We start from the raw sequence: 14,720 nt of genomic DNA on the forward strand, positions 1-14,720 counted from the left end.
GCAAATAAGCTTTAGCTGGAGAGTTACTTTTTCTCTTTTTTAACTACCAATGCAATGCTGGCTCATCCTAGATGAACAAAACCAGAATCTCCGAGGTTGGGATTAAAGCATCGATATTTTGTAAAAGCTCTCCAGATGATTCTAATATGCAGTCAAGGTCACAAACTATCAAGCAGGTTCAGGAAGTATTAATTTTCATAAAATGTGCTTGAGGGTGAGGGAAGAACCACCACCACCACCACCACCACACATACACACACACACACACACACACACACACACACAAAACTAAAAAAACAAAAACGTTGCCAACATCTTTACATCCTTGGGACTTCAATCAATGTTACCAGTGAGGTCATCCCATCTCAGATGCCCTTACTGTTGCCCCCCACCACCCCGATAAGAACGCCTCAAATCTGAAGACATACCCTCCAACTTTCTTTTCTGCCCCTTAATACAGTAGTTGGCCCCCCTTATCCACAGAATATACACTGCAAGACCCCCACTGGGAGCCGGAAACTGTGGAGAGTACCAAACCCTATATATACTGGTTTCTCCTCTACATACACACCTAAGATAAAATAAATGAGGCAAAATAAGAAAGTAACAAAATTAACTAATAAAAATAAAAGTTAAGTGTACGTAGGCCTCTAAGTGTCTTACTGTACGTACAACGTGGATACGATGGACAAAGGGACGAGAGCACAGGTTTCATCACGCTACTCAGATCATTGCATAATTTAAAACCTATGAATTGTTTATTTCTGGAATTTTCCACGGAATATTTTCAGACTGCGAGTAACTGAAACTGCAGAAAGCAAAACTGCAGATAAGACTATAGTTTAATTTTATTTAAAAATGTCTTGATCGATTATGGATTTGACAGGAGGCTTGCTACATTAAGCTAAAATTGCCTCCGGCCCCGTAGGGAGTCTTTTACATCCCATTTTAAGTAATGGAATGAAACTGACTAGAACTGTTTAAATTACAAAAGCATTAAGTGTTTATTATAGGTACATTTAAACATATGGCAAAGCAACCTAGAAGTATCACCTATAATCCTACCACCAAAACATAAGCACTGCACGTCTATGCAAAGATGATGGGATCACACTGTACCTTTGCTTCATAACCTATTTCACTTAACAACATATCCCCTTCGACCAATCATGACCCCCAACAGCAGGTATGGGATCTGCAGCCTACTATTAATTACGGCACCAGTGTGTATGGGCCACCAACTGGGTGCCGGACAGGGAGGTTAAGGTACCTATATGCTAAACAAAGCCATGCACATCAGACCAGCAGCAATTCAGCAGCTGGACAACTCCAAGCACAGGTGAGGACAGAATGCACGCTGCTGCATGGGTGCCGGTCAGTCTCCCTTCCAGGTTCAGCTGTGTGCACTGTGTGGCCCCCATTCTACACCCAGGAACATACAGGTCCTACACATACTCACGCACAGCTGATAACGTGAATTCTTATTTCACGCAGACAGAAGCAATCAAAAGGGATCATCCACACCCGGCCAGCACATCTCTCAGCCTCCCCACATCCCTGTGAGCGCCCCTCAAAATGGAGAATCTGTCCTTGCTCTAGTATTTACCATCTTACTTATAGACACATAACACCTTTGACCCCAGGTCCTCTTCCTGCTACCACCGTTTTCCTGCTCGCCTTCATTACAAAAATCCTTGAAAAAATCCATACCTACTGTCTTCATTCCTCACTCATTCAATGAATCTTTACTAAGTGCCTCTTCTGTGCGAGAAAATGTTTCATGCACAGTGAACAGAGTAGACAAAAACCCCTCCCCCTCCTTCTGAGGAAGACAGATCATCAATTAGGTAAGTAATGTATATGGTAAGTTCGATCGTGGTAAGTGTTAAGGAGACATCTAAAGTAAGAGAGGACAGGAGTGGGGTGTTGCAATCCAGGGGGAAGGGCCAGGGAGGGCCCTTTGAGACGGTGACACCTGAGAGAAAGGCATGCTAAGTGGAGGGAACAGCAAGTGCAAAGGCCCTGGGGTAGGCTGAGGTCCAGGACTGACGTGGAGTGAGCAAGGGAGAGGATGGGAGAGGGCGTAGGAGATGTGGGCACAGGGCAGCTAGGACCAGCTCATGTGGGGCCTCAGGGGGACCCTGGCTCTTCCTAAGTGGCAGGGAAGCCATTGGAGGCTGCTAAGTAGAGGGGCGCTCAGATCTACTTACCATCTTCTACCAGCTGCTGTGAAGACGGGACTGAAGGGGATCAAGGACAGAAGGGAAACAAACCAGAGGCCACTGCAGGGATCCAGGTGAGAGGATGGCTGCTTGGGTCAGGGGGACAGTAGTGAGTGATGCCAAGTGCTCAGATGCTGGATATACTTCACTTTTTGTGATTAAAAAATAATTTCCAAACGTACAGAGAAGTAGAGAGGTACAATGAATCCTTGAAACCCATCACCAAGTTTCAACAACCATCAACATCCTGCCACAGTTGTTTCATCTACCTTTCCACCCCTCATTCGCTGAAGGGTTTTCAAGCAAATCCCAGGTATCACGTCATTTCACTCTTAAAGACTTTATACCTCAAAAATGGACATTTTCTTATTACGGAGATACAACGCCATTATCAAACTAAGAAGATTAACAATAGTTTCTTATCAACTAATTTTCACCAACTATCTCAAAAATATTTTTCAGTTGTTCTGTCCAAATCAGGATCCAAACAATGTCTGATTATTATATTTGGCTGTCACTTCTCTGAAGTCTTTTTCAAATCTCTTTCAATCTGTATCAGATCCCATACTTTAATTTCTCCCTGACTTTGACTGGTTATAGAAACCAGGTCAGCTGTCCTGTACACAGAGTTCTGCTTCTTTATGATAGCATTTATTAATAACTTGACCTTGTACCCCCCCATTTCCTTTAGACTGGAAATTAGCCATTGAGCATTTAGATGTTATGACATACGTGTGCACGTGCTAGAATACTTTATAGATGGTATTCTAGCCCAATAACAACGCATCACTTTAGGGCGCTTATATGTGGGTGTCTCACTTTTAGTGACGCTAAATTAATCAGCAAGTCCGGATGGTGACAGCCTGACCCCTCCATTGTCAAACTACCCATCAATATTTTACCTGATCAATTTACCATGTTCTGATAACCACTGTCTGAAATGGGGATTTTATTACGGGTTTGCAAAATGATGCTTTTCTAATTCCACGGTTTCTTCTGCATTTATGAGCTAGACTTCCTCTGTAAAGGACTTTTTCTCATCTGCTAGGGTTATTTGTTTGCCTGGAAATAGTGTGTGTTAGAAAAGCAAGATAAACACTCTTTCCCTTTTAACTATCAAGTTTTACATTAATGAACTATTGTCTTTCTACCTTCTATTGTGTCCAGCAAGTTTTATTCCTTTCTCCCTTCTTTAGGCATCGTTACAAACGGTGGCTTTTTTATTATCGGTGAGTTTTAGTCAAATGCAGTCACCAGTGTTGTTGATGCATAAATTGTCCCATCTTTGCCTCCTTTTTTGCATGTTCTTGTGTCTTTTTATTTTTATTTGGAAACTTTCGACATAGTTAGGAAATAGTATAACAGACGCCTACATGCCTATCACTTAGCCTTAGTTTTTACTTATTTTTATCCTTTCTCTTATACTGAAAATCTTTTCCTAACATTAATCTAACTGCCTGTTTCATCCAACTTTAAATATGGAACAGGTTCAAATAACAATACCTGTCTCTTATTCATAACACGGCATTTCCCTGTTTATTTAGGTCCTCCTTAATGGCTTTCCATAAAACCTCTTAATTTTCCGTAAATATATGTCTTATACAACTTTCATTAGATTTCTACCTCCTTGTATAGAAATAAAATTAGCTTTATACATTTATTTTATATTCAACCACCCTGCTAATTCTCAACAATTCTAACAGCTAAGATTCTTTAAGGCTTTCAACTTAAGCAATCATCTGCAAGTAATGACAGTTTTGTTTTTTTCCTTTCCCATTCTTACACCTTTCATTTCTTTTTCTCACTTGCTCTAAGACCTCACATAAAATGTTAAATGGAAGAAGAGAAGGCAGAGGGACTCATGTCTTGTGCTTGATTTTAAAATACTCTCCCCAATGATATGTTTTCTGGGTATTTTCTGTAGATACTCTTTATCCCATTTCGGATGTTTCCTTCCACTCAGTTTAAAGGTTTCTTCATGAATTGGGTTTTTCACTTTATCAACGGCTAATTTTTAGCCTGAGTTTCCCAGACTATGCAGGTAAGTTAAATATAAACCCCAATTCACATAAAATCAGACCTATTGTTATATGTGCTTGGGGAGATTGCTAGCCCCAAGCACCCCATTTCCAGGCCAATACAGAAAAGCTTCCTCAACAGCACCCCGGGGCCAGTGAGCAAAAGACTTGCGGTTCACACTTTCACTGAGGGCCCAGCTCTTCCAAGATTTTGCCTTTGCAATGGTGTCAGTTACCACAACCCTCCTCGCACAGACCCAAGGTGTCATGAGCTACCCTCAGATGGCCATTATAATCCCAGCCCTTTGGCTTTTGAGGCAAAGACCCAAGGCACTGGCCAGACTCCTGGTTTGCAGTTACCTGCTTCTTTCGTGCCCTCTCAATTTTCCTTACTTTCTTAGATTTCAGCTACTCGTATGCATTTAAAAAGTGATGTTTCTTATATGTTAGCCTTTTTCCAAGTATTTTCTTGTGAGACAGTTTTCAGGTTATCCTTGTGTAATAATTATGGAAAGTTTTCAATCCATCTGGCATCATGTAGGTGAGTATACTCAGCAAAAACAGTTTCAGAAAACTGGTGAGGGAAGAAAGCACACTCGTGGGTTCAAGAGTAAGTGACAGATTTTGAAACTCACTACAAAGCTACAGTAAGCAAATGCAGTACTGGCATAAATAGATGTATAGATCAATGGAATAGAGAGTCCAGAAATAAACTCCCACATTTATGGGCAATTGATTTTCGACAAGATAATTCAATGAGGGGAAAAAGAGCCTTTTCAACAAATGATGTTGGGAAAAAGGGACATCTACATGCAAAACAATGAAATTGATCCCCACCTAACACCATACCCAGTAACTAATTAAAAAAGGATCACAGGTCTAAAGAAGGGTTAACACTATAAACTCTTATAAGAAAACATAAATCTTTGTGACGCTGGATTGGGCAATGGTTTGTTAGACAGGACACCTAAAGCAAACACAAGCAATCAAACCAAAACCAGAAAATTAGACTCCCTCAAAATTAAAAACTTTTGCACATCAAGGGATAACAAAGTGAAAAGACAACTAAATGGGGAAAAAATATTTGCAAATCATACCTGATAAGGCACATGTACCAGAATATGTTTAAAAAAACCTTTTACAAGTCAATAACAAAAAGACAAATCAAGTTAAAAAATGGGCAAAGGATTGAATAGCTACTTCTCCAGGGAAGGTATACAAATGGCCAACAAGCACATGAGAAGATGCCCTCACGGGGATCATCGAGGAAATGCCAATCGAAACCACCATGAGCCACCACTTCACATCCACTAGGTTGCCGCAGTGAAAAGACAGGTTTTCACAAGAAAGTGGGGACACTGGAATCCTCCGACATTGCCGGTGTGAATGTCAAACGGAACAGTTGTTTTGGACAATGGTCCGGCAGTTCCTTGAAAAGTTAACCACAGCGTTATCACATGACCCAGGAATTCCACTCCGACGTACATCCCCAAGAGAAGTGGAACATACGTTTACACAAAATAGTGTACACCAATGTTCAAAGCAGCGTTACGCATCATGGTCAAAATGTGGAAACAATCCAAGTGGTGGTATATCCATGTACTAAAGTATTATTCAGCCATAAAAAGGAAGGAAGTACTGAGACATGCTGTACCTTGGGAGACACAAAGTAGATGAATGGTTTCCAGGGGCGGGGAGGATGGGGAGAGGGCAGGAGGGACAACTGATGGGTGTGGGGTTTATCTAGGCGGTAATGAAAATGTTCCAGAACGAGTGGTGATGGTAGCACAACCTCGTGAGTATACTGAACACCACTTAACTGTACACATTAGAATAGTGAATTTGACGATATGTGGCTTATATCGCAATACAAAATGTTAATATAATGAAAAGTGGGGGGGGGGAAGATGCTGGCTATTGTTATTGCTGGGAGTAATAAGTCATCCTTTGTCTCTGCTCCAAGACTTTCCTTGTCTACCAACAACGCTGAAACTGCCGCAGGCAAATGCGTGGGTTTGTACGCAGTGTAAAGGTGTTCCTGATGGGGCATTAGGTTCATCACAGGAAACTCCCTGTTCAAATTCTACTCCATTAGCTCAAGTCTTTCTTATGGGGCTGCTCTGATTCTTCTGATTCTGATTCTTCTCTGGAGAAGGCTGCTTCTTTTTCCTGTGAGGGGATGAGGACCAAAGTCCCCCACCGTGTGGGCAGCAAGGCCACGCAAGCCCAGCGCTGGACTTTGAAACGGCCTAGGGAGAGAGGTGGCAGAGCCTCCAATGCCTTGCCTACACCCCCCCCCCCCGGGCACTGCAGGAACCAGCTGCAGGGGTTCCTGTATCCATTTCACTGTAAATAAGAGGTGTACCAGCCTGCCAAGAAGGGGAAGGGAAATCAGTAGTCAGCCAGGAGTTGAAACCATGTCCAGTTGCCCCTAAGTACCAAGCCACATAATAAGACATGTAAATAACTCACCCTAAGAAAACATGGACCTATTTTTACGTTTTTATCTGACAAAAAGAAGAAAATGGGATTGGAGCACAGAATGAAGCAATTCATTTTGACCCAATAAATGAAATCATATTCAATCAAATCAGGTGCCAAGACCCCCCCCCAGCCCACCCTACAGCCTTAGCTGCCTCATCTCCATGATGGAGACACCACTCACCACCCAGAATTGTAAGAATTTAACAAAACCACACTAAGGAAGCTTTTAACCTATTTCCTGGAGCATGCCTGATAATTAAAATATAGTATGTGGTGCAAAAGGAGTAAGGTACAACTTGAGCAGAAAAGATTGGCAAGGGGGCACGGAGACCAGGACATTTTTGGAAAATGTTTAGCATGAAGCAGAGTCTCCACAAAAGTTAGTTTCGCTCATCTTGCTTCCAAGATTAAACTCCTTGAGTGCAAAGACTAGGTTATTTCTCTTTAAGTATGCTGAAGTTCAAGCACAGTATTTTACACATAGCAGATACTCAACCATAAAAGTCAGGGGGTGCTTCATTTTGGTAGATTACATTCCATTGTCCTTTCCTCTGTACTTCGGATGCACTTACGACACAATTTAAGTACTTACGTTGTTCTGTAATTATTTCTGGTTTGTTGGTCTGACCTCCCCAAACAGACAGCAAGATTCCCGGGGTGAAAAAGACTCTTGTCTACATTCTACTCTCTGAGTATGCAGCTGACGCCGTGAGCACTGAACCCTAATAAGGCCCCTTCCTAAAAACGAGCTGCCTCACTGCAGCCCCACCATCCACCCTCCGTGACAAGTGGGTGACTAACATGGGATGAGTAGGGGCTGAACAAGCTGGACGCTAAAACCAGGAAAGTCCAAGACAAACCGTGATGGGTCGGTCAGCCTCGTCACCAGCTGTGACCACCTGCACGTCCGCAGCTCTGAGATGTCTTTACACACCGGTAAGATTCAGTGACCAGCAGATTAGTAAGTCATAGCGGGGAGACCACAGAAAAGAGCAGCTGCTCAGAGGGTACGGTACCTCAGAGATGTCCAGAGGGAGATTGCCGATATACACCTCGGTCTCTCTTTTCTTGAATCCTAAGAAAAACAGCCAAAAAAAAAGGCAGGCATAAGGTTAGAAGATTCAGAGGAGTCAGAACATGTGATAAGTAACACATTTTCTTCGATGTCTCTCTCTCTCTCTCTCTCTCTCTCTCTCTCTCACACACACACACACACACACACACACACACACACACACCAGTCCTCCCCTCACGAACAGTGATTGGTTATACGGTGCTCACTCATTCAGCGAGCACTTATCCATGCTGTGGAAGGGACCCAGCATTACATCAGTGGCTTCAAGGCGGGAGCTCAGGGTCCGGGGACAGAGTCATGGGCAGAAATCCAGAGCTTTCCGTGAGGTCTTGGGAAGTGTCCGGACCAGGGGTGTTGTGTGTCAGAGTTAATTAAGGGGAGGAAGGGCGATGGGCAGTGCAGGAGGGAGGCTGAAGGGAACCCCGGCAGCGGGGCCAGTGCACCACAGGCGCGGAGAGAGGTTTGGGAAACCGCCCGCGGTCAGGAAGAGCCAGACCACGTGTGGCTGCATGGCGAGAGGAGGCCAGGCCACGTGAGGACCCGCAGTGAGCGGTGGGTGGAGGGTTTAACCACAGAGGTGACTGCGACACGGCTGGGGTTTAGAAAGATCACTTTGAAGATGGTGGAGGGTGAAACGGGAGGAAGTAAGAATTAAAGGGAAGCCAGGAGGTGGGAGCGGCCGCGGAGGTGCAGGGCCCCCCCCCCCCCCGCCATGGAAACATGGTAGCTGACGCGAGCAAGGGCATCCCAGGTTTCACCCTTGAATAGCAACTGAGTCGATTAACTAGATCTAGGTGGAGACGGATGGGTCCCAGCACCACCCGGTCCCTCGGGCTAACTCACGTGGAGACTTCTGTTCCTCCAACACGCCATTCTTCCCCAACAGTTCAGCCGAGCCTCGGAAGTCACCGCTGCTCCAGGACCTGTCAAACACAGGTGTTGGTGTCCTGCTCCCACGCCAGAACTCCGGCAAAAGGAGTTTGGGCATAAGAGGCAGGGCCCTCCCGGCACCAGCCCCCGCCCTCTCCCAGACTCAGGTTCCAAGCTAGGAAGCCCTCCCCCGGCCCTTTTTCATGCTGTTAGGTAAAGCACAGTTAGGGTTAGAATCAACAGGCAAGAAATGCGGGGACGACTCCTAAGCGGTGGTCGGGGAGGCAGGAAGAGGAGCGAGAAGGCTGCCTGGTGGATGGAGGCTAGTTTAGCACAAAGGCAAGCAACTTACATGCTGCGGCTTCTTCCCCACAGCACCTCCTGCAAAGCCAACCAGCCACAGTTAGAGGATAATTCACCAGCACCGCAGGACTGAGCAGCTGCTGGGGCAGGCAGAACAATGCCCGCCCCCCACCTGTGGTCCACGTCCTAATCCCCAGAACCTATTAAGAACGCTGGTCACCGGTTCCAATATGGCATGGGGGTCTCCATGCCACCAAGCAGCGCTGCAGACACCCCCTGGTGTCCTCCAGTCCAACTCAACTCGGACACCGTCTACTGGGGGACAGCATCAGATTCCATAGGTTAAGGGCTTAGTCCCACAGGATGTCCCCTCCCCCCCTTCAGGTGCCAGGCACTTGCAAGCCCAGGTTATCTATCACCTGTGCTGCTGACTGGCTAGAGATTGGAGGTTCCCGAAAGCCCTTCTTTGGGATCACTCAATTTACTAGGGCGGCTCACAGATTTCAGAGAAATGTTTTCTTCCTAGATGACTAGTTTATTATGAAAGGATGTGTCAGGAGCAGCCAGATAGAAGAGATGAACAGGGCTAGGTGTGAGGAAAGGGCTCAGAGCTTCCATGCCCTCTCCAGGGGCACCACTCTCCCCAAATGTCATGTGTTCACCAACCCGGAAGCTCTCCGAACCCTGTCCTTTGAGTTTTATGGAGGTCTCACTATCTAGACATGACTGATTAAATCACTGGCCACTGGCGATTGATTCGAAGTCCAGCCTTTCTTCCCTTCCCAGAGATGGGGCAGAAAGAAGGGGGGAGGATGGAAAGAAAGCTCCAACCCTCTAATCCCATGGTTGGGTCCCCTGGCAACCATTCCCCCTCGTTACTACCTTGGGGCTTTCCAAAAGTCACCTAATTACATAACAAAAGACACCTTTGTTGCTCTCCTCACTTAGGAAATTCCAAGAGTTTCAGGAGCTCTGTGCCAGGAACCGAAGAAGCCTAAATACATACCATGTTTCCCTGAAAATAAGACCTAGCTGGACAATCAGCTCTCATTCATCTTTTGAAGCAAAAATTAATATAAGACCCAGTCTTATTTTACTATAATATAAGACCGGGTCTACAATATAATGTAATAATATAAAATATTCTGTAATATAATATAAAACTGGGTCTTGCATAAGACCAGCTCTTATATTAATTTTTGCTGCAAAAGTCGCATTAGAGCTGATTGCTTGGCTATGTCTTATTTTCAGAGAAACACGGTATTCCTTATTATAATTGTGGATGAAAAAGGGGCCACATACTAAATCCGACAAGCTCAAGGGAGGCTGCATGGCGGGCCCTAAGAATTTAGAGACCGATAGCAACCACACAGGATGGTCTGAACATAAAAATTCCTAACCAAAAGCGGGCCATGGCAGGTAGTCACGTCCTAGGCCTGCAGCTTCCTCGACAAAGTTCAATCTTTACCTTAAGTGAGCCTGACTATTGCCTTCTTGCACCTAGGATAACAAACTCGTACCTTTGAAATGCCAGAGTCGTCTTTTCCAGACCACTCAGGGTACAGCCACCAGCACCGGACCACAGAGCCCCTCACTGTTATCTTGTACCCTAAATCCCATCTCCATGTGCTGTAAATGTTATTAACTATCTTGCACCCAACAATGTAAAAATAGTGTCCCTCCCTTTTACTTTTTATCCAATCCCAGATGTCCCCCCTTGGCTTTCTCCCGTCTCCCTAATCTACTGCCCATGGATTCCATGTAACCCTCTTAGTCTCTCTTGATTCTAATGTGTAAAATAAGCTGCAAAACTGCCATTTTCGGGAGCATTTTCTCCATCTGTTGAGATTTTTGCTTCCTGGCGATTGTCGTCAGTGGGGCTCAATAAACTCTTAAAAATTCTCTACAGGTTTGGATGTTTCTCATGTCAACATAAACACACTACCACACCTGTGAACATGTCAGTTTCTTGGCAAGGGGGGAAGGAAGGTTGCAGATGGAATTAAGGTGGCTAATCAGCTGACCTTAAAATAGAGATTACCTAGGTGGGCCCAATGTAGTAATCACAGGAGTCCTTAGAAGTGGAATAGGGAGGCAGAAGAGTCAGAGATGTGACAGCAGAAGATTAACGCAATGCGTTAACGGGAGGAACTTGACTTCTGTCCCTGGCTTTGAACGCAGCAGAGGAAGGGGCCACCAGCCAGGGAATGAAGGGCCTCTAGAGGCTGGAAAAGGCAAGGAAACGATTCTCCCCTGGAGCCTCCAAAAGCAACCAGCCCGGCTGACACCTGCTTTTAGCCCAGGGAGACGAGTGTCAGACTTCTGACCTACAGAACTGGGGGTTGTATTGTTTAAGCCACAAAACAAGTGGTAATTTGTTACAACAGCAAATAGAAAATACAGGTAACATGAGCAACTTTAAAATCACCTCCACCCCTGCACGGTGGCCAGCCTGTGGCTCAAATGGGGTTAGAGCAGGGGTGTCCAAACTGCAGCCTGCGGGCCAACTGTGGCCCACAATCCATTGTTAATTGGCCTGCAGCAAATTCCAAAAATATATTTAGTTTACTTAAATAAACCAGGTGAGGCAATACATACTTCACCTCGAGTGAGTGGCCCGGCTGTTTGTGTATTTTATCGCATATGACCCTTGGTAAAAAACGTTGAAAAAAGTCTGGACACCCCTGGGTTAGAGGGATGTGGATCTGAGTCCTGCCCCGAGACCTTTTTTATCTGTCAAGTGGGAATCAAAACACCTACAACCTAGGTCAGGAGGACGAGGTGTGGTTGCGCTTAAAGTACTCGCCTGTGTGAAGAGCTCCGATAAATGGTAGCCTTGGGTCTTTTCTTGGATTGCACTGTCCTTTCCCATGACCCTGTGGAGTATTATCTTCCTATTTTACAGACGGGAGGGCAAAGCTCAAGGACATCAAATGATTTGCTTAAGATTATAAAAAATACTGAGGTAACTCGGGTCTATGACTCCGGATCCTGGGTTCTTTTCCTACAGATAAGAAAGCTGTCAAAGTCATTTTTAAGGTTTTTTTTCCCCTTACTTTATGAGAAACATAAATTAAAACATTAAATTTTAAAAGAAAATGGTAACGCTTTCCTCTAAATTGTTCCCAGCTGTGGGAGAAAACAACCACTTTAGCTGCAACTAAATTTAAATAGAACTAAAAGTGATTAAGATAATTAAAACACATAAGTATGGATCAATAAAAAGAGGTTTATGGGCAGAATCAGGGCTGTGGATGTTAGTCCCAATTTCCTGGTGATCCCCAGAAAAGTCTGCAGGGTCTGGAACGGGGCAAGCACCAACACCTCCCAAGCAACGGCCCAGCATGACTCTTTCAAAGATGCCATTACGGGCCTGTCAGATGCTGAACAGCTAATACACTTCGTCTGATTCAATCCTTACAGAGATGCTAGGAGTGAGACATTATTACCCCATTGTATAGATCAAGTCTTGGAGGCTCAGAAATGATAGCCTGCTAATTTGTCTAAAATCATTTAATCTCCATAAAATCAATTAAATGGAGAAGTCATGAGCTTCCACTCTAGTGCTTGGTCTCGAGAAGTGTCTTATTTGTGTTTTCTTTAAAACAAACAAACAATACAAAAAGAACTCGTGCAACTCAGTAACCAGATAAACCAACTAAACAGTGGGCAAATGATCTGATAAGACATTTTTCCAAAGACATACAAGGGGCCAATAAGCACATGAAAAGATGCTCATTAGGGAAATGCCAATCAAACCCACAGTGACACCACTTCACACCCACTAGGATGGCTATGATAAAAAAGGAAGATAGTAAGTGTTGAGGATGTGGAGAAGTGGGAAACTTCAGGTTGCCGCTGGGAATGCAAGACGATTCAGCCACTTTGCAAAACAGTTTGGCAGTTTCTCAAAAAGTTCAACAAAAATTGTTACCCCAATAAATTTAAAAAAATAAGTTCAACAGAGATTTCCGCGTGACCCAGCATTTCCACTCCTGGGTATGTATCTACTTAAAAGAGAAATTGAAACACATGTCCACAGAAAGACTTGCTCACAAATGTCACCGCAGCACTGCAGCACTGTTTGTAACAGCAAAAAGTGGAAACAACCTAAATGTCCAACAACCTACGTATGAATGGATAAATTAAATGTTGGAAACCTGTGCAATGGAATATTATTCAGCCATGAAAAAGGAATGGAGCATTAATAAATGCTACAATATAGATGAATCTCAAAAACATGCTGCCAAGAGAAATAAATCAGATACAAAGGCCACATATTGTACGAGTCCACTGACAAGAAAAGTCCAAAACAGACAAATCTGTAGAGACAGAAAGTAGATCAGTGGAAGCCTGGGGCGGGGAGGGGGATTGCTGAGGGGCACAAGGTTTCATTTTGGGGGTAAAGGAAAAGTCCTAAAATGGGACTGTGGTGGTGGTTGTACTGTAAATGCAGTAAATACCTTTAAACGGTATGCTTAAAACAGGTGAATTTTATGCTGCATAAATTATAACTCAACATAAGCTTTCTGTTTGGTAAAATATACATTTTCGAGAACGGCTGGTGTAAGCCAGCATTTCTTTTGCCATTCCAGCTCACAAACCACCGTTCACACACATGAAGCGATGGGTGGCTTGTATGTGAGGGTCTAGAACTGGGGTGTCCAAACTGCAGCCGGCAATCCATTTTTAATTGGCCCTGCAGCAAATTCCAAAAATATAGTTTACTTAAATAATCCAGGTGATGCAATAGGTACTTCACCTAGAGTGAGTGGCCCGGCTGTTTGTGTATTTTACCACATATGGCCCTTGTTGCAAAACGCTGAAAAAAGGTTGGACACCCCTGGTCTGGAACGTACTGCGTGAGCCCCCGCTGCACGTTTAGTTTACGCTAAAAAGTTTTGAAACTGCTTCCAAAGGGAGGGGGATGGCAGAGGCCTCCTGAACCCTAAGTGCCGCCCAGTTCTGCACAAAGAGCTCCCCATCTACACAGCGTCAGTCTCTGAGGTCCACTCCCACCCATCGTCCCACCACAAAACCCCGCAAATCCCTGGCGCAAGTCAGAGACCAGCGCCGGCTGTAACCACGTGCCCTGCCACCCAGGCGTGGAAACGGGGGTGCCGTTTCCACAGCGGCCTCCCAGCGCCCCGTCCTCGCCACCGTCGCCCCGCAGCCCGGGCCTGAAACCAACAAGCCGTACCTCCCCCGGGTCCGCTCCGTCCACCCGCAGCGCCCACGCCGGCCGTCGCGCTTTCTCCCTACGCGCGCGGCCAGGCGCGGGGCGGGCCGCTTCCCCGCCACCAATCCCCGGGCGGCGGCGGCCCCGGAGGCGGGAAGAGCCGGGTCCTCGCGCCGCGGGGCGGTGCTCCGGGAGTGCAGGTGCACGGGCGCGGGGCGGGCGAGCGCTGCCTCCGCGCCCCGTCTCCGTACGCACTCCCCACGAACACCCCCAAACGAGCGCTTGCAGGGAGCGTGGATGGAGCGGCCCCCGCGCGCCTGGCTCTCTGGGGAGCCATCAGGCCGCTTCCTGGGTGCGAGCGGCGCACGTGGCGCACCCTGGGCACGTTTGAAGGCAGCGCTCGGCTGGGTTCAGCGGGAAGGCCGTTCCTGCAGAAGTGGGGGCTCTAACCGAGCTCGGGGGCGCGGCCGGCCAGCACGTGCAGCTGCTGCCACCTTCTCCCGAACGCGCACCGCAGACCCGCCCCCGCAGAGGCGTCCACTCTGCCACCCCCGGATATGGGCGGGAGG

At 45.9% G+C, this 14,720-nt stretch overlaps 1 protein-coding gene across 1 annotated transcript in view; it reads right to left on the reverse strand.

Moving 5' to 3' along the window:
- The window catches only part of TDRD10 (tudor domain containing 10), a 35,175-nt gene extending 20,907 nt beyond the window's left edge, over positions 1-14,268 (reverse strand). Inside the window, exons 1-4 of the mRNA XM_081025187.1 lie at positions 14,173-14,268; positions 9,022-9,050; positions 8,643-8,722; positions 7,741-7,799 (exon numbers count right to left, since the gene is read on the reverse strand). Coding sequence (XP_080881313.1) covers positions 7,741-7,799; positions 8,643-8,722; positions 9,022-9,023 — 141 coding nt within the window. The 5' untranslated portion in view covers positions 9,024-9,050; positions 14,173-14,268. The remainder of the gene's footprint in view (positions 1-7,740; positions 7,800-8,642; positions 8,723-9,021; positions 9,051-14,172) is intronic.
- Between the last annotated feature and the right edge of the window lie 452 nt (positions 14,269-14,720).

Source organism: Rhinolophus hipposideros (genome assembly GCF_964194185.1).
Source record: "Rhinolophus hipposideros genome assembly, chromosome: 19".
Taxonomy (NCBI): Eukaryota; Metazoa; Chordata; class Mammalia; order Chiroptera; family Rhinolophidae; genus Rhinolophus; species Rhinolophus hipposideros.